Here is a 27,113-nt window from a genome sequence, read left to right as displayed (position 1 = left end):
TGAAACTAGGACTAAACTCCAACTGAATAATAGGATAGACACTTTAAACTGTAATAAACTTCTTCCTTAATTAACAGCATTACTAGAACAAAAATTACAAAGTGGATGAAGAATTTAAGATCTCCCTTTATGCGTGAATATGATTTACATCAATAACATTACCTCTGTCTCTTTCACCAGTTGTTAACCTGGCATTCCAGGTAAAAACTTACTCTGGCTGTCTTCGTGAGTGTGGTCTCATGACATGGATTTGGACAACCTGAGATCTTCTTGGATCAATAAAATTTTCTGAGATAAAAATGTGACATATATCCAGATATCCACACTAAAAAACTGAGATCTGTATAGTGATGCTTCTCTTATGTATGTGCCACATTTCACAGAAAGGACTACCCCACAGCCTAAGATAAAGTCCTGAGTTTGATAATCTGTTTTTTTTTTTCTCTCTCTCTTTCTTTCTCCCTTTCTTTCTCAAAGACAGAACTTCATGAGTTTAAAACCATGCCATAGCTTCTGATCTTGGTCTGCAAGAACTTCTTTCTATATTCCTGTCTGCCAAAAGAAAGAAACCATCAGCAATCTTTATGCCTCATCACAACCCTAAGGGAATTGTGGGGCCAGTGATTCGGTAGCAGCTAGAAAGACGAAGTACAAGTGTAATGACCTCTAAACCGCTCCTTTTAAAACTATATTGAAGGCTACATGATAAATAACTAGGTAATAAGTACACAGGCCATTTCCACAGTTTTACACAATTTACTCAAAATCGGGGCAAGAGAAGGGAGAAGTTGATTCTCAGTATCACTGTATTCGACCCTTTCTCAGCAATAAATATTTGCTTAGAAGACTAATAGAATATTTTACTTCATTTTAAAATTTGAAGAAGTTCTGGAAGATAAGCAAAGTGTTTAATTTAACAGCACTATGAAGACAGTCCTATTAGTACATGAACCAGCTTCTTAGAGATCTGGGTCAGGGAGGCTTGACTCGAGTTGAGGGTTACACCTCTAAAATTGAGTATAAAATTTACTCAGTGAATTATAGTGTGAAGTTTCAGGTTGAGGCTAAAGTTCCGTGTGTTTGAATGGTACCACCAAACACCATAATAACCCAAATAACGTGAAAATGCACCCTGGCTAGTGATTTTTCTGAGGCAAAAAGCACTTATGTTGCAGCGTAAAAAAAGTGTCTTTTGTTGTTGTGTCAACAGTTGATTGTTCTGTGATGAGGCTAGAGTAACGATAAAGGGGTGTTTAGTTAATGTAGCAGTATTGGTTGATTAGTGTGACAACTGTACCATAGTAATGTAAGAAATTAACGATAGAGGAAATGGAGTGGAGTATACAGAAACTGTCTGCACTGTCTTTGCAACTATTCTGTAAATTTGAAACTGCTGTGAAATTTTAACAAAATACTTAGATTTTAAAAAGATGGTATAAAAGCCTTGAAAGTACTGAACACTTTTTAATATTCCAAATGTGATTATTTTTACCTAATTTTGAGTACACATATATCACCTAACATGAAATTTCCTATATCAAAGCTAGTTGCAGTATGAATGAAGGAGTTATCAGGAGTTTTATTGTCATGTGGCAGGGGTCTAGGGTTAAAATCTCTAATTCCTCCTTGTTTCCTTTGATTCTCTAGGGTCAAAAAATTGTACAATCTTCTTTCAGCTTTTATTTCCCATTGAACAGAACAGTTAGCAATAATGTTAATATAACCAGTCAGTATTTAGTAAGTTGTGACCACCTGTAGACACACTTTTTAGAACGTTACAAGTCTTATTTTTTGTTATCATTTCAAGTTGTTTATTTGTTTAAGCTTCCTGAGAACCCTCTGGGGCAGATACTGTTATTTTCCTCATTGAACAAAGAGATATTGAGAGGTTAAGTCACTTGTCCTCTGGTAAATGGTGGAGCTAGAACATGACGAAAATGTCCAACTCCGGCATCCACACTTCTCACATATCACCTCCCCCAGCCATCTGGGCTCACATATTGTCTTCAAATACTATTCACCTCCTCCCGGTGAATATTGAGAGCCTTTATAATTAGATATTTGGGTGACCTGTTGATGCCTGGGGGAACCCCCAAATGGCAAAATGACTACCACATTTCCAAGCACATAATAGGCTTTCAGCAAATAGCTGCTCAATCAATGAATGGATAATACATTAATAATGAGTTCACAAAGGAATAGTGAATGAATGAATATAAAAGGATCCAAAAAGAAGATTTATTTAATAAAGGAACATCTGCCTGGAAATGTTTCCTCTAGATGAGGAAACACTGTGATAGCACGCTGACTTCTTTTCCATAACACTGAATAATTTCTAGGGCTCTAAAAGGGAATAATTTGACCATAAGAAAGCTTCTGTTTCTCCCAAATAAAACTATATTGAAGATGACTTGGTAAATAGCTAATTAAAACTCAAATCTTTCCTATATAGTTGTGCACAATTTGATCAAAGTTGGCACAAGGTAAAGGGAAGGATGGTACTCAGCATTACTATTTTGGACCACTAATCCTACAACAACAAATAAAACCTTGCTTTTCTTATTATTGGCTTCCTTACTTTGTTTTTACTATTATTGACTCACTCACAAGGTGTTTAGAGCTAGGCCATAAATGTGCAGTCTTAGCTCCCACGTGTTCTGGAAATGTGAAGTCGAGAATCCTCCCATGACTTCACAGATCAGATTTGTCTTTGTCATCTCTCACTTATTTCAGTACCCAAAGGACTCCCAGAGCTTGAAAGAAGGGGCGGACCCACCTCGAATATCTGTGGGACTCAAAGCAAGAGTACAAATAGAACCCATGTACCATGTCTAAAAGCTATTGGTTATTTGTGAAACTTAAAACGGGTACAAATGAACTTATCTACAAAATAGAAAAAGAGTTACAGAAAATAAATATCATTTCAAGGGAATAAAGGAGGGGATAGACTGGGAGAGCAGAGAAGGCAATGGCAACCCACTCCAGTACTCTTGCCTGTGGAATCCCATGGACGGAGGAGCCTGGTAGGCTACAGTCCACGGGGTCACTAAGAGTCGGACACGACTGAGTGACTTCACTTTCACTTTTCACTTTCATGCATTGGAGAAGGAAATGGCAACCCACTCCAGTGTTCTTGCCTGGAGAATCCCAGGGACGGGGGAGCCTGGTGGGCTGCCGTCTATGGGGTCATACAGAGTCGGACATGACTGACATGACTTAGCAGCAGAAGCAGACTGGGAGAGAGGGGAGATTTAATTGGGAGGTTAGGATTGACATATAAATACTACTATAGAAATATATAACTAATAAAGACCTAATGTATAACACAGGGAACTCTATTCATCACTCTGTAATGACCTATGTGGGAAAAGAATCAAAAAGAAGAGTGTGTATATGTATATGTATATGTATAACTGATTCACTTTGTTGTACAGCAGAAACTAACACAGCACTGTAAATCAAATATAATCGGGAGGTAAGGGGAGGAGGGAGGTAGGAGGGGGGTCTGGGAGGGGGATTCATGTCAATGTATGGCAAAACCAACCCATATAATATTGTAAAATAATTAGCCTCCAATAAAAATTTAAAAAAAAATCCAACAAAATTAAAAAAAAAAAAACTACGAATCAAGGTAACAAAATTTAAATGAGTTTTAGTTTTATAATAGAAAATAATGTTCTCATACTCATAACTAACTACTGGAAGGCCAGGTTCAAATTTAAAACCCATCAGACATGGCAGTATGGATATAGCAAGTTTTGGTTCTCAGTCCCCAGCCCACATTTTCTGGTTCTAAATCCCAATACAAGAGATCTCTCACGTATGAATGTTGATTCTGCAGCCCAGATGCCCAGGCTCTAGCCACACACTTTGCACTCACTGCCCTTCAGTCCGAAGGTGCACACAAAAACAGTGCTATGATTCAGCCTCAGGGAGGTAAACCTGAAGAAGCTCAGGCAAGCCAGCCATGGAAGTGGGCTTAGGACATTTGAATTGTGAACTCTGTGTATGCATGCTTGCTAAGTCACTTCAGTTTTTTCTGACTCTTTGTGATCCTATGCACTGTAGCCCACCAGGTTCCTCTGTCCATGGGATTCTCCAGGCAAGAATGCTGGAACGGGTTGCCATACTCTCCTCCAGGGGACCTTCCTGACCCAGGGATCAAACCCATGTCTCTTAAATCTCCTTCATTGGCAGGCAGGTTCTTTGCCACTAGCTCCACCTGGGAAGGCCTCATACTATGATAGTACAGGGCTCATACAGTTAGACCACTGCTCCTGAAGGAAACAAAAAATAAACCATAATGGCACCACTAGAAAGATCTCATATTCCTTAAGTTTTTTCCTTTTTTTTCCTCATAAGAAAAACATTTTCAACTTTCTACATTTCTCTGGTGATCGATTATATGGCTGTTACCTTTCCCTAGAGGAACCATGGTCTTACAGAATAAAAATATATTTCATAATTAACTTTGAGTTCAGAAGACACAACCATATGCTCAGTTCACACAACTACTTATTTTTCCTAGTTGCTCTCTAAAAGGTATTTAATCACAGATGGCAAAGGCAGATATTGGCCTGAGAGACTAGCCTTCCCAAAGGACAACTTTTCAAAATATACAAAAAGCCAAATCTTTGGAAATACTGATCAAAAATAGAGAATAAGATGCTCTCCAGTACTCCATTTTTTAATTTGTTTTTAATTAGAGAACTGTTGCTTTACAATGTTGTGTTGGTTCAGAACCCCATTTTTTTAGATTAAAAACTTTACGTAGATGGTACTTGAATCCTTTCTTCCAAATTAGAAACTAGAAACCACTCCCAAAGTCTAACCTTCATCATCTTCCAGACATCTCCCCTGACAAGAATCTTGGCATTCACTGCCAAGTTAATTGTACAAAAGGAGGTTTGTTTTTCAGTGAAAGTCCTGGGAATCACACTTTTGAGATAGGAGCCAAGAAGCAAGGACACAGCTGACTCAGTTCCTCCTGAGCATAGCTCTCAGATATCAATCCTGGGTGTTCATTGGAAGGACTGATGCTAAAGCTGAAACTGCAATACTTTGGCCACCTCATGCGACGAGTTGACTCACTGGAAAAGACTCTGATGCTAGGAAAGGTTGGGGGCAGGAAGAGAAGGGGACGACAGCGAATGAGATGGCTGGATGGCATCACCGTCTCTGTGTTTGAGTGAATTCCGGGAGTTGGTGATGGACAGGGAGGCCTGGCGTGCTGTGATTCATGGGGTCGTGGAGATTCGGGCACGACTGAGTGACTGAATTGAACTGAACTGATGCAGAAATCACATCATGTCCCTATCTTTTCTTTTCTCCTCAAGAAATAATCCTAAATTTGTTTCTTGGTGTTGGTGGTGTTGGTGGTATTCTTGATAAAAGATCTGAGGGCCAAAACTCCAAATAGCTTCAATTCCCAGGCAAATCTGTGGCATTTGGCATTAAAGGAAGTAAGTATAGATGAATCCTTTTGCTAGCTTTTTCACAACTCTAAGTAACAGAATGCTCTCTTTTGAAAGCAAGAAAAGAATTGAGTTATGACTAGCAATTCATAGGAGATGATGTCAAATAGGATTAAAAGTATTGCTTCCCTGGTTCCACTTATAGGAGCTGTATCTACATATCCTTACATTGATTCAGAGAGACAAAACTGACGACAAACTACAATAATTACCATCCACTTGGAAGTCCAGGTAGGTTAAGGAATTAGGAAAAGCAAATCAGTTTGGGAATGTTTCACAAATTCTTTTTAAAAACTCAAAGAATACTAACTCTGTTTTGTTTTTGCTCATGTGTATATATAATTGTCTATCTACTGAGTAATCAAGTCTTGGGAAAGCATAACAATGGTTTTATCTGATAAAATAGATTCCATGATATCACTGCATTTAGAAAGAAGAGACAGAGACACAGATCCTGGCGAAACCAGGGCTAACGACTGTCAGGGAGACATTCAAAGTGCTTCTGAAGGAAGTGTCAGACATCAATGTGGTTCATACAATACCAGAGTGTCTCTCAGGAATAATAAAGTATTTCTTTCCCTTAAGTAAGGAAACCAAATTAAACTATTTTAGGTCTTTCTTTTTCCAAGGTTGCTATATGTTTTCTTCAGTATATTGATCATCAGAAACCAGATCATTAAATGTTTTGAAAAATCATCAGCTCAATCTAGATCAGAATACCAGCCCCAGTTTCTTCTTAAATACAATGCCAAGTCAATCTGTCTCACTGGCTGCTGCTTCCTCCCATTATATTTCCCCATTGCCAAGGTCTTCATGGAGTCTTTTTCTTCTTCATTGAAATTTGATTGAAAGAATCAACTGCCTTCAGATAACCGAAAGAAGAGAAAAAAGCAGAGTTAGTCAAAGGAAATGTGGGTTAAAACAATGCAGCATTACTGAGTAATTTAGTTTAGAGTGGAAAGAGTATCAGGGCTGCATCTACCCACCCAAGGACCTTGGCCATGTATTTCCACACAGCCTGCATTTCCGGAGTGTGACATCAGTCGATAATGAGTGTACTTGGCTTCACAGGACATCCAGCCTTCTTGGAAGTCCATTTGGACAGCCCCGCTGTTGTTCCCAAGTGTCTTCTCAGTACGTTTTTACGTCCTCTGAATACTCTCATGGTCATAGTGAAGCCCTTTCCTTTTTCTCTGCGGACAAATAAGAGAAAGGAGGGACTTCAGTAAGATCCAAGGGGACCAGTGCACATGCATTTTTGAGGGAGCTGGGTCAAATTTGGACCTCACTTGGGTGACCAGCTATCCCTGCTTCCCTGGGGCTGAGGGTTCCCTGAGTTACAAGACTTTCAGGGTTGAAATGAGTCCAGTCCCAGGCGAATTGGCACATTTGGTTTCTCTAGTCTCATACCACACTGATCCATCATCTCCTCTTTTTGCCATATCCTTGCACGCATCTGTCCCCCACTTTCTTTTTCAAGGTCCAATGGTATGGTTCTTTCCTTGCATATGTGAAATGATTAAGGCTTTCAAGTGGAAAGTTATCTGAATTAAAATTCAAATGGGGGGGGCAGAAACAATGATTTATTCATTTAATAATTACAATGTACATATTGCCTAAAAAATTATGTGAAAGTTGCTCAGTCATGTCCAGCTCTTTGTGACACCAGTCCATGGTATTCTCCAGGCCAGAATACTGGAGTGGGTAGCTTTTCCCTTCTCCAGGCGATCATCCTAACCCAGGGATTGAACACAGGTCTCCCGCATTGCTGGCAGAGTCTTTACCAGCTGATGTAGTAGATACCAAAAAAGAACAAAGATGATTAACACTTGGCCTCTGTCTTCAGAGGTTTACAGTATAGTCGGTATATTAAGACATGCAAAAAAAAAAAAAGATGCAAAGTATAAAGTGAAAATTCTTTAGTGTAGAAAAATGCTGTAGCCTTTAGAGTGTTTTCTCATTCCTTCTGGAAAACACTTTAGAATATTGTTTCAACCTTTAAAAAAATAGCAATTCATTTCTTTAATGTTGATTCAGGAAATATGTTAGCATGCCTATGAAGTGAACTGAACTGTGCTCGGAATTCATAATATGGAGATGAAAAATACATCTTTGCCTTCCTGAAGCTCAGACTGGTAAAGAGATAGAAAAGTGATCAGTTACAAGAAGGCATAGTATAAATTTACATACACATATGTCAGATGCTATGGCAAAAACAAAGAATTACTATATGATGGTGAAGTCCAGTAATATTTCATGAAGGTGGCAATCAGTAAACGGTGTAGATTTCAAGTACAAGTTATTCAATCAAAGAAAAAAAAGTAAATAAACAGCAAAAAGATGGAGAAAGAGAAAGGAAGGGATCCAGAAGGGATAGGCAAGAAAGAAGAAAGGAAGGAAAGACGGAGGGTGGAGGGGGGGTGAAGGGAAGAAAGGGAGGGGAGAAAGAGAGGGAGGCAGAAAGGAAGGTGTGTGGGGGTGCTACTTGTGTGCATGCTAAGTTCCTTCAGTTGTGTCCGACTCTTTTCTACCCTATGGACTGCAGTCTGCCAGGCTCCTCTGTCCATGGGATTCTCCAGGCAAAATGACCTTCCTTCTGGGGATCTTCCCTACCGAGGGATCAACCCCTGTCTCTCACATCTTCTGCGTTGGCAGGCAGGTTCTTTACCACTAGCGCCACCTGCGGGAAACCCAAAAGGAGGAGCAACAGCTATCTTAGGTGGGAAGAATAACATGTCACTTGACAAAAATGTGATTATTCTTTTCTTATCTGGGACATAGGACTTAAGAAGTGAAGTTAAATAAGTAGATGAAGATCAGATTGTGAAGGGCCTTGTATGTTATGCTCAGTTGTTTGTACTTGGCTTCACAATAATAATGTTTCATTGCAGCACAGCTTACAGACTAAATGAACATCTCCGAATCAGCATCCCATTCTGAATCAGTGCGTGAATTCATCCTTCTGGGTTTTCCCTGCAGCAGGGAGATTCAGGTCATTCTGTTTATGTTCTTCTCCATCATCTACCTCCTGACTCTCATAGGAAATGGATCCATTATCTGTGCTGTGTGCTGGGACCAGCATCTCCACACCCCCATGTACATCCTGCTGGGGAATTTTGCATTCCTGGAGATCTGGTATGTCAACTCCACTGTTCCAAACACACTGATCGACTTCCTCTCAGAGAGCAAGGCCATCTCTTTCACTGGTTGCTTCCTTCAATTATATTTTTTCTTTTCCATGGGCTCCACTGAGTGCTTCTTTCTCTCAGCAATGTCGTTTGATCGATACTTTGCTATCTGCCATCCTCTGCATTATGCCACAATTATGACTGGCAGACGTTGTTTCAACCTAGTGATTGCTTGTTGGGTGTGTGGCTTTCTCTGGTATCTGGTGCCTGTTATTCTTATTTCCCAACTGCCTTTCTGTGGTCCTAATGCAGTTGATCACTTTGTATGTGACTCAGGCCCACTGCTGACCCTCTCATGTGTTCCTGCTCCCATGTCCAAGCTCACCAGCTATACTCTAAGCTCCCTCATCATCCTCCTTAGCTTCCTTTTCATTCTCATCTCCTATGCCCTGGTTCTACTCGCTGTTCTTCGATTGCCCTCGGCATCCAGTCGACAGAAGGCCTTTTCCACCTGTGGGTCCCATTTGGCTGTGGTGTTGCTATTCTACGGGACCATTATGGTGATGCATGTGAGCCCTGGATCCAGCCGCTCCACCTTGTTGCCAAAAATCATGACCTTGTTCTATGCCATGGTGACTCCACTCATCAACCCTTTGATTTACAGTCTCAGGAATAAGGATATGAAAAAAGCTCTCTGGAAAGTTCTGGGAAAGTTTAAAATTTCTTTAAAAGTCTTTGGCAGCAGGCGCAGGAGGAATGTGGGATAATCTGGTTTAGTATGATGTGGATAAAATGGCCATCCTTGAACTCTCACACATGTGTACCATCATCCATTCAGTAAATAGTGACTGAATGCCTCCTCCATGTTAGACACTGCACTCGGCACTGTATTGTGAACATAATTATGAAGATAAAGCAGACACAATCTCTTCCTCAAATTGCATCCTAATGGTGCAGACAAGTAAGAAAATAATTAATATTAAATGCAATAAATATTCTAACCAATATATGTACAATATATGAGACACAAGGAAAAAGCAACTAATTTTGCGAGGGGTTGTGGGCAGCCAGGATTAGTGTTAGGGAAAACTTCAGTCAACATCATATCAGACACGTATGTTTTGTGATGAAGTTGGGGAAACCTGTGTTCTGTTTAACTTCTAGCTAGATTTCTTTTTTTCTCTTTTTATTAATATTTTTTAAATTTTCATAAAAAATAGTTGACTCACAATGTTGTGTTAGTTTCAGGTGTACAGCAAAGTGAAGCAGTTATACATATACGTATATCCACTCTTTTTTTTATTCTTTTCTCATATAGGCTATTACAGAGTAGAGTTCCCTATGCTATACAGCATGTTTTTATATATAGTAGTGTGTATATGTCAGTCCCAATCTCCCAATTTATTCCCCCCCCCACTTATCTCCTGGAAACCATGTTTGCTTTCTACATTTGTGACTCTACTTCTGTTTCATAAATAAGTTCATTTATACCCTTGTTTTTTTAGATTTCACATATAAGCAATATCATATTAAATTTGTTTTTCTGTATCCAACTTACTTTACTCAATATGACAATCTCCACGTCCATACATGTTACTGCAAATGGCATTGTTTGATCTTTTTTACGGCTGAGTAATATTCCATTGTGTATATGTACTACATCTTCTTTATCTTGTCCCCTGTTGATGGACATTTATGATTGCTTCCATGTCTTGGCTATTATAAATAGTGCTGCAATGAACATTGGGGTGCATGTATCTTTTCAGTTTATGATTTCCTCCAGGTATATGCCAAGAGTGGGATTTTTGCATCATATGGTAGTTCTGTTTTTAGTTTTTGCAAATGAAACAACCGACAAGGGATTAATCTCCAAAATATACAAACAGTTTATGCATGTCAACATGAAAAAAGAAACACCAATAAAAAATGGGCGGAATATGTATAGAGACATTTCTCCAAAGAAGGCATGCAGATTGCTATAAAGTACATGAAAAGATGCTCAGTATCATTAATTATTACAGAAATACAAATCAAAACTACAAGATGGTGTCATCTCACACAACTCAGAATGGCTATCATCAGAAAATCTACAAACAATAAATGCTGGAGAGGGTGTGAGAAAAGGGAACCCTCCTCCACAGTTGGTAGGAATGTACACTGATACAGCCACCATGGACAGCAGTATGGCTGTTCCTTAAAAAGCTAGAAATAGATTTCTTTTTCAATCTTACTATGATGTCTTTGAAAGGATATGAGACTTAAAATCAAAAGATCTTGGTAGGAACCCAATTCTTCCATTAATGAACTGTGATTTTGGCAGGTAACTTCATTTCAACTAAAATTAAAATGGTAATTGCCACCCTCAGAGAACAATTAGTGTGGTGTTTTAATAAATCATGAGTCCAAAAGTTCCTAAAAGAGTACATAGAAAGTACATAATAAATATTAATTAAATTTGAATGTTAATGAATTCTTTGTTCTCATGTTCTTTATTGGAATCAAAATCTCAGATCCTCCATGAAAGTCACCTCCTATAACTTTTGGCAAAGCCCTTCTACAACGGCTCTCCTTCTCAACTTTCCCTGAGACATAAACTAAATTATGTTTTCTCGATTTATAGCCAAAATACCATGTGTTTAATTTTGGTTTGGGAGTGTGTGTGTGTGTGTGTGTGTGTTTACAGTGTTCTAGAGAATTAAGTCTTTGAAACTGGGACTTGTTTACCCCCGGGATACATGAAGACTTTCCAAAAGGCACACAAGCATGCATAGTTCAATTTCTGGATCCTCAACTTACATATGCACATTTTCCTAAAGCTGCTGTGCCTAAGAACACATCTCTTATTGAAGTTTCACATGGACTTATTTCACACATCCTCTTTCACAATTGCTTTTCTCCCACTTCGGATATAAAGACTGCCATTCACCAATTCTGACCTCAATATTTTGCATAGTTGGGACACTGAACAAATAATTTGAAATAATGATCACTCTACTGTGAAAGTGAGTGGATCTAACAGATAATACATCCTTTTGTAACAAATGGTTTACAATTTTTTCTTTCCAACACAACTAACAAAGGGTGTCTTGTTTTGGGTTGTCATAAAAGAACCTGAGAAAAGACTTGGGTGCAAGTAGTTTATTATTAATAGAAGGTGGTTTCAGGTAGTAGGAATGAGGAAGGAGAAGAAGCTACTATGACCAGTGAAAATCTGATTCCACTAGAACCTCTGAGAATGGTCCGTGTGAATGGCACAGGTCTAAGATATTTATTGACTAACCATGGTTGCACAGGGAGATATTGACTACTCATGTTTCCTAAAACACATTGACTGATGCACCAAATGAGCCATTATGTCTTCAGAAAAGGCCCTGGGAAGAAAGCAGGAAGACTACTGGCTAGGGCTTGAGATGGCAGGGATGCCATAAGACTAATTCTGAGCTCCCAAGGGACTGCCCACCACCTCTGAAACTAAAATCAGAGGTAGGTCAGGAAGCTTACAAATATTCACTACACAGGCTACTTAACTATCCTGATAGCAGGTTACAAATAATTTGCAGTAAACAGGCAATATATGGTAATGGTCAAAACCAAACTTTTTCAAATTCTGTCTCCACTAACTGAATGACTTTGTATATGCCTCTATTAACTCATATTTAAATAAGCAATAATAGAGCTTTCTTCCTAGTGCCATTGTGAGGATGAAATGAATCAATCTGCTTATCAGAGAGTCCAGCAAAGAGTAAACCCTAAAATATCTCCATCATTATAATACTTCATGCTTTAGTTCACAGGGACTTTGCTCTCATTACAAGTTCTAATTTGGAAGTTAATTTTCTATCCCAAATTCCCAATTACTATAATGTAGCTGAAAACGTGGGCAGTATAATAAAGAGTTAACAAGTCAAAACACTGTATACAAGGATTAGAGAGAAATAAAGAGTATATCAATAACACAGATGTTGCTGAATCACAAAGCAGAGATGTTACTGTGTTGAAGAACAAGATGGTTTTCTTAGTAATATGACTGACAAAGACATGACATGAGTTACGAGCAAATGAACATGCAGACACTGAATTACCAATTTTAAAAACCGATGTCCTTGTATAAGAGAACATGAGACACGCAGAATTACAGATTGCAGTTACCTGCACTCCTCACCCCTCTTCCTCTCTTTATGCCCCCCTCTCTCTTTCTCTCTCTCTCCACACACTCTGTTCTGCTTCTTAGGGATCATAGACCTCTCTGACTTTTGATAGGAAAGGAATCTGCCTTCAAATCGGGCAGTTCCTGAAAATACTCTTCTCCACTGTACAGATATCATTCAATATCATGTAGTGTTTCTGTTGCTGCATGACAGAAATCTGGCAACCCAGTGTTCTATCTTATAATATAAATGCTCTCACATTTCAGAACAAAACAATTTGTTAGTTGTGAAGCAGGATTGCTTCTACTGCTAAATCTGAAAATACTGTCAGCCCTCTGTGTCTGGTGCCCTGGGGGTAGAGAATCTGCAGTATCAAAGACCTGACTATACTGTGCCATTTTTATGTAAGGGACTTGACATTCCCTGGCTTTTTACCTTAGGGGATCCTGGAAACCATCCCTCCATAGATATGGAGGGATGGCTATACTCCTTTTCTTTGGAATCTTTATAACCTTTAAGCTATAACCTGAATGTTTGTGTCCCTCTGAAATTCAAATGTTGAAATCCACACCCCCAGGGTATGCTATTAGGATTTGGGGCCTTTAGGTAAATAGGTCATGAGAGTGGAGCCATTATAAATGGGATTAGTACCCTTTGAAAAAAGACCCCAGAGAGCTCCTTCATCCCTCCCACCATGTAAGGTTACAGTGTTACCAAGGCTGTCTAAACAAGAAGCATGCTTTCACCAGATACTCTAACTGCTGATGCCTTGATCTTGGATTTCCTAGCCTCCAGATGTGCGAGAAATAACATTCTGTTAATGTGGCACATATAGTTTATAGTATTTCCGTTGAAGCAGCACAAACAGAAAAGACACTTCAGGAAGCAGTCTTTCTGCACCATGGTCTTTCAAAGACATCACTTCAGGGAGCATTTTGTTAATTTGATCGGTCTCTACTCTGCCTCTTCCTCGTTAATTCTCTGGCTTAACCAAAGCATTTTCTTACCCTAAGTAAGGCTTTCTTCCCACCCACCACTGCCCTCTTTTTCTTCTCTCTTATCAGCTTCAAAGATATACATCACAGCCTAACAACCCATGTACCCCACACACATTTCTCCTATTTAGAATGCCCTCATCTTTCAGTTTGAATTCTACTTGTCTTGTAAGTCAGTGCCTTTAACTGAAGTGAAAGAACCCAATTCATTGCAGCTAAGATTAATAGTTTCATAAAATTTTAAAAAATAACTAGAAAATGAAATATAAAAACACAAATATAGCTCACTTTTATATTATTAGATTCAACACATCACAAACTAGTCAACTATGAAAGTTTCTAAATGCTTCATCTTAGTATCTGAATTTATCACAGACAGCTAACAATTTGAGGACTATGCTAATCCTTTAACTGCACTTGGAGTAGGACTGTTCTATGTCACATTTCAAACCATTTCTTGAATGAATTTTCTAAGAGGTCTCTCATAATGATTTTAACCTATATAGAGCTTTCCCTCGGAGGAGGCAATGGCACCCCTTTCCAGTACTCTTGCCTGGAAAATCCCATGGACGGAGGAGCCTGGTAGGCTGCAGTCCATGGGGTTGCTAAGAGTCAGACACAACTGAAGCGACTAAGCAGCAGCAACAGCATCAGAGCTCTCCCTGGCTGAATCTCCTTAATATCTGTAGATGTAGAGTAATATTGCAATGCACCCTGATTTTTTTTTTTTTTTACTTTGGTTCAATTTCAGTTCAGTTCAGTTGCTCAGTCATGTCTGACTCTTCGCAACCCCATGGACTGCAGCATGCCAGGTTTCCCTGTCCATCACCAACCCCCAGAGTTTACTCAAACTCATACCCATTGAGTCAGTTATGCCATCCAACCATCTCATCCTCTGTCATCCCCTTCTCCTGGCTTCAATCTTGCCCCACATCAGGGTCTTTTCAAATGAGTCAGTTCTTTGCATCAGGTGGTCAAAGTATTGGAGTTTCATCTTCAGCATCAGTCCTTCCAATGAATATTCAGGACTGATTTCCTTTAGGATGGACTGATTGGATCTCCTTGCAGTCCAAGGGACTATCAAGAGTCTTCTCCAACACCACAGTTCAAAAGCATCAATTCTTCGGCGCTCAATTTTCTTCATAGTCCAACTCTCACATCCATACATGACTACTCGAAAAACCATAGCCTTGACTACACAGACCTTTGCTGGCAAAGTAATGTCTCTGCTTTTTAGTATGCTGTCTAGGTTGGTCATAACTTTCCTTCCAAGGAGTAAGTGTCTTTAATGTCATGGGTGCAGTCACCATCTGCAGTGATTTTGGAGCCCCCCAAAATAAAGTCAGCCACTGTTTCCACTGTTTCTCCATCTATTTGCCATGAAGTGATGGGACCAGATGCCATGATCTTTGTTTTCTGAATGTTGAGCTTTAAGCCAACTTTTTACTCTCCTCTTTCACTTTCATCAAGAGGCTCTTTAGTTCTTCTTCACTTTCTGCCATAACTTTGGTTCAAAGGTGCTGATTTTACAAATAACAAAACTCATATGGCCAAAAAAATGCCATTTAATCAAATATTTCATGAGGGTCAATAAATGCAATGTATTTTTATCCGTTTGCTAGTTCAAAGCTGAACAATAATAGTAGTCTGCCTCCAGACACTTTGTAACCTGGGAAGGGAGAAAAAATAAGTGTATAACTAAGGACAACACAAAGAAGTTTCTGATGAGCATCATAAGAAAAATGCAAATACAGGTAAATAAAATTTCAGAGATGGAAAATGTGCTCTATTAGGGGAATAAGGAGAAGTATTATGGGAAAATGTCATTTGAACTAGAGATTGAAGGATAGATGGGGTTTTGCAGGTACAGAGGGAGGTAATGAGGATTTCCAATAAGCAAAATGACCACAAAGATGCAAATATGAGAAACTGAAAGGTACTCACAGAATGAAATGTTATTCAATTTATCTGAAAGAGGGAGTAGGAAAAGGTAAGATGAGAAAAGCATTTGAGGTCTATTTGTGGAGAACTGGGGAAATTTTGCATAAGGAAACCAGTGGTGGTTTTTAAGCAGGCAAATAACAAGATCAAAGCAATGTTTTAAGAGTTTCTAAGGACTGAAGTAGTATCACTAAAAGGTAATGAAAGTCTAAGTAATCTTTTTCCCCTTTAGTCTCTCAGTTTGAAAGTGTTAGTTGCTCAGTTCTATCTGACTCTTTGTGACACTATGAACTATAGCCCTCCAGGTTCCTTTGTGCATGGGATTTCCCAAGCAAGAATACTGATGTGAGTAGCCATTTCCTTCTCCAGGGTATCTTCCAGATCCAGGGATTGAAGCCGGACCTCCTGCATTGCAGGTAGATTCTTTTCTGTCTGAGCCACCATGGAATGACACTTTTAGTGTGAGCAATTTACATTTAAATATTTCCACTCCAGTATTCTTGCCTGGAAAATCCTTTGCACAGAGGATTCTGGCAGGCTGTGGTCCATGGGGTCGCAAAGAGTCTGACACGACTTAGTGACTGAGCACATGTGCATGCATAAGCAGCTTGTGGTTCACAGGCCAACGTTCCAAGGCATATATTCCTTATGTCCTCAATTATTTTATGCTCCATGATACGAGTTTTCTTTCACACCTTGGTGTTTTAGTATACTAGGTAAACCCTAAATGGCTTAAGGTAAAAATTGAAGGTTAAAAAATACTGATGTCTCATACTAATCAGGAAGTCACGTGTGCCTCTGAAGTATTTCAGTCAACGAACTTAAATACTTCTCTCATCTCTAAAGAATACTATGCTGTAAGCTATTTCCACATTCTCCAAATTTTTATCCTCAGTGTCCTGCAGTTTCTTCACCTCAACATTTGCCTCTTTGGGTTCTCTGCCCATCACTTCCTTATCCTCCAAAATATGCCCAGTGATCTTTGAAATGTTCCTATAAGAATCTTTTGTGACACATTGTATCTTATTTCTCCTCAAACTGTGTCTTCTGGAAACTTTTGTGTTTTTTTTTAAATTTTTTATTGCAGGCTAATTTTGGAATCCATATTTCAGATGGGCAAGTGATTTGTAAACAATAGGGCCTCAGAGTAATAGTCACTGCTCTTTACTGATTCCTCAGAGAATATGCAATGGTTTAACTTTTAATGAACCATTGGCTTGGAGGAGAACTTCCCTAATGCTACAGAGGACAAATCCCAGAAGAACCTGTGGCAAAGAAAGTGCAATCTTAATTTTTGTGCAGCAATAAATGCTTTATCCATCTGAAGACAAGAAGATATCATTATTTAGACAGGTCCCTAGAGATTCAATCTATATCAAAACCACAACACCTTTATCTTTTGGCACAGCAGAGAGTCCTGACACCTCTTTGTCAGTCCCTTTAACTATGATTTCTTCATGTTGATTTATTAATGTTTCTGATTTGGAGCAGTTTTGAAAAGATTCATATTACTAAACGAAGGAATTTTAATTCCTTCCACCACATCACTATAGAAGACTTCGCAGAGCACTGGTGTGGAAAATAGGTGGGGGAAAAAATTCCTTCTAAAAATTGTGTGTTTGTGTCCATAATATAAACCCTCACAACTTTTAGGACTCACATCCCTGCATATTGCCACACACAAAATATTTCAGGGAATTCATATCCTTGTCATAGTTTTATGAGAATATAGGATGAAGGAAGTTTACTTGTGACCAAGAAAGCATTTGATTTCTCTCATAGAGTGGAAATTGTTTACTTTAAATGAGTATATAAAGAATCAGTTCAGTCACTCAGTAATGTCTGACTCTTTTTGTGACCCCATCGTCAAAATTATAAAGAAAATCCCAAAATTTTGTGGAAAAAAAATACTTAAAAATTTAAAGTCTCATACCTAGGTTTATTTTACAAACTTCCATCTAGGTGAAAGATTAAGCAAAAACTTCAAGCCACTGCTTTCTACAGAAGACACTGCAACATTACAATATTAAAAGTCAATATCAGTAAGTAATATTATGGTCTTATATTTTTATGGTGCTTAAGCAGGAATGCAAAAGTATTGACTTTAAAATGATTTCTAACAAGTTGGTAAAACATTGTCAATTGCTTCATTGTTGAATGGTATGTTCAGTTCAGTTCAGTTCAGTCGCTCAGTCATGTCCGACTCTCCGCGACCCCATGAATCACAGCACGCCAGGCCTCCCTGTCCATCACCAACTCCCGGAGTTCACTCAAACTCATGTCCACAGAGTCGGTGATGCCATCAAGCCATCTCGTTCTCGGTCGTCCCCTTCTCCTCCTGCCCCCAACCTTTCCCAGCATCAGAGTCTTTTCCAGTGAATCAACTCGTCTCATGAGGTGGCCAAAGTATTGCAGTTTCAGCTTTAGCATCAGTCCTTCCAATGAACACCCAGGATTGATCTCCTTTAGAACGGACTGGTTGGATCTCCTTGCAGTACAAGGGACTCTCAAGAGTCTTCAACACCACAGTTCAAAAGCATCAATTCTTTAGCGATCAGCTTTCTTCACAGTCCAACTCTCACATCCATACATGACCACAGGAAAAACCATAGCCTTGACTAGATGGACCTTGGTTGGCAAAGTAATGTCTCTGCTTTTTAATATACTATCAAGGTTGGTCATAACTTTCCTTCCAAGGAGTAAGCGTCTGTTAATTTCATGGCTGCAATCAGCATCTGCAGTGATTTTGGAACCCAAAAAATAAGGTCTGACACTCTTTCCACTGTTTTTCCATCTATTTCGCATGAAGTATAACTGAAAGATAAATAGTAAAATTAAAACCTTCTTTACTGAGTCTATTGCTCCTCAAAATGGGTTTAGGGAAAGAAACTAGTACATTTATTAAGAGCAAATTTATATTATGGGGTGTCCCTGGTGGCACAGATGTAAAGAATCCACCTGCACTTCAGGAGACAGAGGTTCAATCCCTGGATCAGCAATATCCCCTGAAGAAGGGAATGGCAACCCACTCCAGTGTTCTTGCCTGGAGAATCCCATGGACAGAGGAGCCTGGAGGGCTACAGTCCATGGGGTCGCAAAGAGTTGGACACTACTAAGCAATTAACACTTTCTGTTATATGCTATCATATCTATGAGAAACTATCATAGATCATGCTTTCCCCAAAGAATAACAAGCTTACAAAATGAGTTTAAAGTTCTTTAGTGACATCACAGTAAGGAAAAAGTTCAGAGGCAAGCAAAAGCTTGTTTCTGTGAAGCCAACTATCTCCTGTGCCCCAATTTGTGCTTGTCTTCTCTTAATTCTTAAACAGGAACACATTTGAAGGTAGTCCTAACTGACAAATACATGTCTGTTGACGTTGCAGGTTACGGACCCAAAGAACATGAACAGCTCTGAGCCAGATTCCCACTTTGTCTTTGTAAGAGAATTTATACTCCTAGGTTTTTCTTGTGAGTGGAAGATTCAGAGCCTCCTCTTCTCACTCTTCCTTACAATGTATGCTCTGACCATAACAGGGAATGGGGCCATTATTTGTGCTTTATGGTGTGACCAGCGACTCCACATCCCCATGTACATATTCCTGGGGATTTTCTCCTTTCTAGAGATCTGGTATGTCTCTTCTACAGTCCCCAAGATGTTGATCAACTTTTTCTCAGACAAAAAGACCATCTCCTTTGTTGGATGTTTCCTACAATTTTATTTCTTTTCTTCCTTGGAAGCAACTGAATGCTTGCATTTGACTGTTATGGCCTTTGATTGGTACCTTGCTATCTGCCGTCCCTTGCACTACCCTAATATCATGAATGGGCATCTCTGTACCAAACTGGTCCTTATCTGCTGGGTCTGTGGGTTTCTGTGGTTCCTGATCCCCATTGTTCTCATTTCTCGGATGCCTTTCTGTGGACCAAACATTATTGACCATGTTGTGTGTGACCCAGGGCCACTGTTTGTATTGGCATGTGTCTCTGCCCCCAAAACCCAATTGCTTTGCTACAGTCTAAGCTCAGTAGTTATCTTTGGTAGCTCCCTCTTCATCCTTGGGTCCTATACTCTTGTCCTAATAGCTGTTTGCATATGTCTTCAATGACTGGAAGACAGAAAGCCTTCTCCACCTGTGGGTCTCATTTGGCTGTGGTATCGCTGTTCTATGGCTCTCTGATGGTCATGTATGTGAGCCCAGGGCTCAGACATTCTTCTGGGATGCAGAAAGTTGCAACTTTGTTCTATGCTATGGTGACCCCATTCTTCAACCCCCTCATATATAGCCTCTGGAATAAGGAGATAAAGACAGCCCTGAGAAAAGTTCTGGGGAGTTTCAACATAATGTAAGACATTCTAGATAATCTGTCCATTATCAGGTCAGTATAGTCTAACATAAAACAACCAGAATTATATTGTTATCTAATCTTCAAAAATGGGTCTAGTGATAATAATTTATATTAGCCTATGAAATTAATCATCTATAGGGTCATTATAATCATAAAGAGGTAACATTATTCAGATAAGTAGAAGTGTTGGGTTATTATGTGGACTGCATATTAAATGAGAAATGTACACATATGGGTGTTTTCTTGATAGTTCGTGTGATTCATCTGGGATAAAAATTTTTATACTCTTTTTTGAATTTTAGATTGCTAATTCTAGGATCAATAAAATTATAATTATGTCATTTTTATGTTTATTCAGCTAATTGTAAATAAAAGAAGGAAATATATTCTTTTCTGATTGTGGTTCTTATCATTTTTTACTTTATTATTTTGTGATGGTCATTCCTAGTAAATAAGCCCTTAAAAGCAATCATCCAAAATTTCTGTTGGACAATAAAAGTCAAGCTAGCCTAATGACATCCAGACATAATTTGCTACTTTTACACAATACCCCTTTCTACCAAAGGTTCGTCTAGTCAAGGCTATGGTTTTTCCAGTGGTCATGTATGGATATGAGAGTTGGACCGTGAAGAAAACTGAGCACCAAAGAATTGATGCTTTTGAACTGTGGTGTTGGAGAAGACTCTTGAGAATCCCTTGGACTGCAAGGAGATCCAACCAGTCCATTCTAAAGGAGATCAGTCCTGGGTGTTCATTGGAAGGACTGATGCTGAAGCTGAAACTCCAATACTTTGGCCACCTCATGCAAAGGGTTGACTCATTGGAAAAGACCCTGATGCTGGGAGGGATTAGGGGCAGGAGGAGAAGGGGATGATAGAGAATGAGATGGCTGGATGGCATCACCGACTCGATGGACATGAGTTTGGGTAAACTCAGGTAGTTGGTGATGGACAGGGAGGCCTGATGTGCTGTGATTCACGGGGTCGCAAAGAGTCGGACACGACTGAGTGACTGAACTGAACTGAAACCTTTAAAAGGTGGCTCTAATTCCATATTTAACAGTATCTATCAAAATATTCAGAAAAAGGGTATTATCAGTAATAATATTTCACCAAAATGAAGTGTGAGTAAAAATCTGATTGGTTCAATAACGGGGTTTTAGGAAATAGAAACTCTCCTCCTAAAAACTGAAGAGGGAAATGATCTTGTGGATAAATCACTTATATTTAAAAGAAAAATGACAGTTAATTGTTACTTGTTGCTGAAATAGTGTTAAAATAACATTAAGGAAAATTTTTAAAGAAGAAAAGCATCCAGAATTCAATCCCTGTAATACAATGGCAATATTTTTATTTTCATTTATATGTATATTTTATTTACTATAAAGTCTCAGTTGTCCCTTATTATAGCAAACCTTTATAATTATTTTTTAGAAACTATAATATTCCATTCAAGTAATGTGGTATGGGTTGTAGATTTTTATGTGGTGAAGTGAAATTTTCCTAGAAAGAGGATTCTCCTTTGAAGTAGCTTGATGTTGACTTGAGAAGGCTATCAGTTCAGTCACCCAGTCGTGTCCGATTCTTTGCAACCCCGTGAACTGCAGCACTCCAGGCTTCCCTGTCCATCACCAAATCCCAGAGCTTGCTCAAACTCATGTCCATTGGGTCGGTGATGCTATCTGATCATGTCATCTTCTGTCATCCCCTTTCCCTCCTGCCTTCAATCTTTCCCAGTGTCAGGGTCTTTTCCAATGAGTCAGTTCTTTGCATCAGGTAGCCAAAGTATTGGAGTTTCAGCTTCAGCATCAGTCCTTCCAATGAATATTCAGGCCTGATTTCCTTTAGGAATGACTAGTTTGAACTCCTTGCAATCCAAGGGACTCTCAAGAGTCTTCTTCAACACCACAGTTCAAAAGCATCAATTCTTTGGCACTCAGAAGTGAAGGGTATAAGAAAAGAGGTTAGGGAAAAAAAAAGAATGTCATCAATATACAATAATGACTGCTCACAGAATGAGTGCTCAGAGAATCGGACTCTTCCATTCAGTACCATCCTTTCCTTGAACAGTCTTTCCACTCTTTTAATGTTAAAAATGTACCTCAAGGGCTTCCCTGGCAATCTAGTGGTTAAGAATCCACCTTGCAATGCAAGGGACACTGGTTTGATCTCTGGTCTGGGAAGATCCCACATGCCACAAAACAACTAAGCCTGTGTGCCACAACTACGAAGCCTGCACTCTGGAGCCCATAAGCCACAACTAATGACTGCACTCACCTTAACCACTGAAGCCCACATGCCTAGAACCTCGGTTCTGTAACAAGAGAAGCCACCACTATGAGAAGCCCGCACACTGTAACAAAGACTAGCCCTCACTTGCTGCAACTAGATAAAGCCCACATGCAGCAACGAAGACCCAGCGCAGCCAAAAATAAAAAGATAAACTTAAAAAATATTATCACAATAAAATCTTTAAGAGGTTTGCTATGACGATAAATCGCAAATCTATATTAGGACTCATTTAGTCCAAAAACAAACCTGCTCCAGAAAATCTAAGATATAAGAATATTTTGTGCATGTAGCAATTTCCCTGTAGAATTTTTCTCTTAGAATGTTTCCTGGGAAAGAGATGAATGACTTGGTTCAAAGTAAAGTAAAGTCGCTCAGTGCGACTCTTTGCAACCCCATGGATGGTAAACTATCAGACTCCTCTGTCCGTGGGATTTTCCAGGCAAGAGTAGTGGAGTGAGTTGTCATTTCCTTCTCCAGGGGATCTTCCCAACCCAGGGATCGAACCCAAGTCTCCAGCTTTACAGGCAGACGCTTTACTGTCTGAGCCACCAGGGAAGCACTTGGTTCAAAAGATAGGAATAAATTGTGAGTTTTGAAACAGATATCCTGGGTAAGACAATTTTTCTTTTGATTTGAGAACTTGCTAAGCTCCTTAGTCAATCTTACTTTCAAACCTCGACCATTTATCTCTCACTTATCTAGTCCATTGAAGAAGTATTCTAATTCTATACCCCTTTCCAGGGTACAGTACATTTAAATGTTCTGAGATTAGATAAACACGGGGCTCAAGAAGAAGGGATTGGTGACCTGTTGACTAGGCAAGAAATGCTTCCACCATATTGTCAGACTCCCTACCTTGGATTAGTAAATTAATATGTTTGTGCATCCTCTGGTTTTCAATGATCCCTTCTTAAAACCCAAAATACTATGATATTTTCACAACCAATTCCATAGTATAACATTACAACTTGTAAAGGATATTTTTTAAAGGCCTACATGCATTCCCAAAGAAAGAAATGAAGAGAGAAAAAGCACAAGAAATAGCAGTGAAAAGATAGTGTTCTGTTTGTTTGTTTGTCTCTTGGTAGTTAAGCTTTCAAAAGAACACTGCAACGTGATATTTAAGACATTCAGGTGGCCAAGATGCACATGAAAAGAACACTGCAACGTGATATTTAAGACATTCAGGTGGCCAAGATGCACATGAAAAGATGCTCAACATCACTAATTATTAGAGAAATGCAAATCAAAACTACAATGAGGTATCACCTCACACCAGTCAGAATGGCCATCAAAATATCTACAAACAATAAAATGCAGGAGAGGGTATGGAGAAAAGGGAAACTTCTTATATTGTTGGTGGAAATGTGGATTGGTGTGGCCATTCCGGAGAATAGTATGGAGATTCCTTTATAAACTGAAAATACAGCAATATGATCATGTTGGAGTCTTCTCCAACACCACAGTTCAAAAGCATCAATTCTTTGGTTCTCAGCCTTCTTTATGGTCCAACTCTCACATCCACACATGATTACTGGAAAAACCATAGCTTTGACTATCCAGACCTTTGTTGGCAAAGTAATGTCTCTGTTTCTTAATACGCCATCTAGGTTTGTCATAGCTTTTCTTTCAAGGAGTAAGCGTCTTTTAATTTCATGGCTCCAGTCACAATCTGCAGTTATTTTGGAGCCCAAGAAAATAAAGTCTGTCATTGTTTCCATTTTTTCCCCATCTAATTGCCATGAAGTAATAGGACCAGAAGCCATGATCTTCATTTTTTGAATGTTGAGTTTTAAGCCAGCTTTTCACTCTCCTCTCACTTTCACCAAGCAGCTCTTTAGTTCCTCTTCACTTTCTGTCACAAGTGTTCTGCCTATCTGAGGTTATTGATATATCTCCCAGCAATCTTGATTCCCGCTTGTGCTTCATTCAGCCCATCATTTCGCATGATGTACTCTTTATATAAGTTAAATAAATAGGGTGACAAAACACAGCCTTGATGTACTCCTTTCCCAATTTAGAAACAGTTCATTGTTCCATGTCTGGTTCTCACTATTGCATCTTGATCTGCTTACAGATTTTTTAGGACACAGGTACAAAATCACTGCAGATGCTGATTGCAGCCATGAAATTATGACCAACCTTGATAGTATATTAAAAAGCAGAGACATTACTTAGACAACCAAGGTCCGTCTAGTCAAGGCTATGGTTTTTCCCATGGTCATGTATGGATGTGAGAGTTGGACTGTGAAGAAAGCTGATCTCCGAAGAATTGACGATTTTGAACTGTGGTGTTGGAGAAGACTCTTGAGAGTCCCTTGGACTGCAAGGAGATCCAACCAGTCCATTCTAAAGGAGATCAGTCCTGGGTGTTCATTGTAAGGACTGATGCTAAAGCTGAAACTGCAATACTTTGGCCACCTCATGAGACGAGTTGATTCACTGGAAAAGACTCTGATGCTGGGAAAGGTTGGGGGCGACAGAGAATGAAATGACTGGATGGCATCACCGACTCTGTGGACATGAGTTTGAGTGAACTCCGGGAGTTGGTGATGGACAGGGAGGCCTGGCGTGCTGTGATTCATGGGGTCATGGAGAGTCAGACACGACTGAGCAACTGAACTGAACTGAACTGAAGGTAGTCTGGTATTCCCATTTCTTTAAGCATTTTCCACGATTTGTTGTGACCCACCCAGTCAAAGGCTTTGGCATAATCAATAAAGCAGAAGTAGAAATTGTTCTGGAAGTCTCTTTCTTTTTCTATGATCCAACGGATGTTGACAATTTGATCTCTGGCTCTTCTGCCTTTTCTAAATCCAGCTTGAACATCTGGAAGTTCTTGGTGCACATACGGTTGAAGTCCTGCTTGGAGAATTTTGAGCATTACTTTGCTAGCCTAGCGTGTAAGATGAGAGCAATTGTGCAGCAGTTTGAGCATTCTTTGGCATTGCCCTTCTTTGGGAATGGAATGAAAGCTGATCTCTTCTAGTCCTGTGACCACTGCTGAGTTTTCCAAATTTGCCGGCATATTGAGTGCAGCACTTTCACAGCATCATCTTTTAGGAGTTGAAATAGCTCACCTGGAATTCTATCACCTCCACTAGCTTTGTGTATAGTGATGCTTCCTAAGGACCACTTGACTTTACACTCTAGGACGTCTGGCTCTCAGTGAGTGATCACACCATCATGATTATCTGGTCATAAAGATCTTTTTTGTATAGTTCTGCTGTGTATTCTTGCCACCTCTTCTTAGCGTTAGAATCTTCTTCTTCTGTTAGGTCCATACCTTGTCTGTCCTTAATTGAGCCCATCTTTACATGAAATGTTCCCTTGGTATCTCTAATTTTCTTGAAGAGATCTCTAATCTTTCCCATTCTATTGTTTCCCTCTATTTCTTCGCACTGATCACTGAGGAAGGCTTTCTTATCTCTCCTTGCTATTCTTTGGAACTCTGCATTCAAATGGGTATATCTTTCCTTTTCTCCTTTGCCGTTTGCTTCTCTTCTTTTCTCAGCTGTTTGTAAGTCCTCCTCAGACAATCATTTGCCTTCTTGCATTTCTTTTTCTCAGGGATGGTCTTGATCACTGCCTCTTGTACAATGTCACAAACTTCTGTCCATTGTACTTCAGGCACTCTATCAGATCTAATCCCTTGAATCTATTTGTCACTTCCACTGTATAATCATAAGGGATTTGATTTAGGCCATATCTGAATGGTCTAATGGTTTTCCCTACTTTCTTCAAGTCTGAATTTGGCAACAAGAAGTTTATGATCTGAGCCAGTCAGCTCCCAGTCTTGTTTTCTTGTTTTTGCTATATACATGTAGGTATGTATGTGTGCATATATATATTCATATATATATTTATATAATAAGATGAATTAGAAGATATATATATATATCTGAAAATGGAAGCTGAATTTTGCAACAGGAAAGAGGCCACCTATACTCTACATATATTTTTGATGGACCAGATTGTGCCACATAATGGCTCCTATGTACCAGGGAGGCTGTAACATTTGATTTTTCAACCTGGGCACATTGCCTCCGTAAGAGAATGGAGATTGTGTTAGGCAGGAATATAAGAAAAATGGGTAGTAAGTATGCACTAACACACTCAACCACACATATACTGACCATAAAATTAAAAAATGAATATAAGGGTGGAAATTTGGAAATAGCCCATTTTCTCAGTGCTGCCACTTTTGGAAGTCAATATTCAAGCAAATCTTTATATAAAAGGAACAGCAAGAAAGATAGTGGCTGGAAGAGCTAGTGGCCAGAAAAGTTTTGAAGGATGAAAATTTTAATTAAAACAAAAAAATGAGGCACTACAGAACCTATGATTTTAACCAAAATTCATGAAGCTGTGTGGAAAAAAATATACATAACTTTGTGTTCCTGGCCCTCAACAAGCAAAAGCACCTCATGTGGTACTTCAAAAATTTAATGCTTGGTACAAGACATGGGAGAAATATTTTAATATATCCATAATCAAAGTTATGAAATCATTACTCTAAAAACAGACAAAAAAAATCAAAAAAGAGTTTCAGTTAAAAGAGTTTCAATCAAGTCAGTGAAAGTCACTCAGTCATGTCCGATTCTTTGCAACCCCATGGATCCATGGAATTCTCTAGGCCAGAATACTGGAGTGGGTAGCCTATCCATTTCTCTGGTGGATCTTCCTGACCCAGAAATTGAACCGGGGTCTCCTGCATTACAGACAGATTCTTTACCAACTGAGCTATCAGGGAAGTCCCTCAATCAAATCAAGCATGATGTAAATG

At 39.2% G+C, this 27,113-nt stretch overlaps 1 protein-coding gene and 1 pseudogene across 1 annotated transcript; both read left to right on the top strand.

The window, feature by feature from the left end:
- The first annotated feature begins 8,373 nt into the window (after nt 1-8,373).
- Nucleotides 8,374-9,369, top strand: LOC129535558 (olfactory receptor 11G2-like). The gene has a single exon (XM_088840199.1). The coding sequence runs from the start codon at nt 8,383-8,385 to the stop codon at nt 9,367-9,369; it is 987 nt and encodes a 328-aa protein (XP_088696325.1). The 5' UTR covers nt 8,374-8,382.
- A 9,721-nt stretch (nt 9,370-19,090) lies between these two features.
- LOC148776544 (olfactory receptor 11H12-like) lies at nt 19,091-20,157 on the top strand (annotated as a pseudogene).
- The last annotated feature ends 6,956 nt before the right edge of the window (nt 20,158-27,113 follow it).

Source organism: Moschus berezovskii, chromosome 9 (assembly GCF_049115385.1).
Source record: "Moschus berezovskii isolate FMDL1 chromosome 9, NW_MosBer_1.0, whole genome shotgun sequence".
In the NCBI taxonomy this organism is placed as follows: Eukaryota; Metazoa; Chordata; class Mammalia; order Artiodactyla; family Moschidae; genus Moschus; species Moschus berezovskii.
Note: the sequence above shows the minus strand (reverse complement) of the source record. Positions and strands in the feature narration are given on the sequence as shown.

What these genes read in the sequence shown, in the direction of transcription:
- LOC129535558 (XM_088840199.1), top strand. Translation starts at nt 8,383, where the DNA reads ATGAACATCTCCGAATCAGCATCCCATTCTGAATCAGTGCGTGAATTC.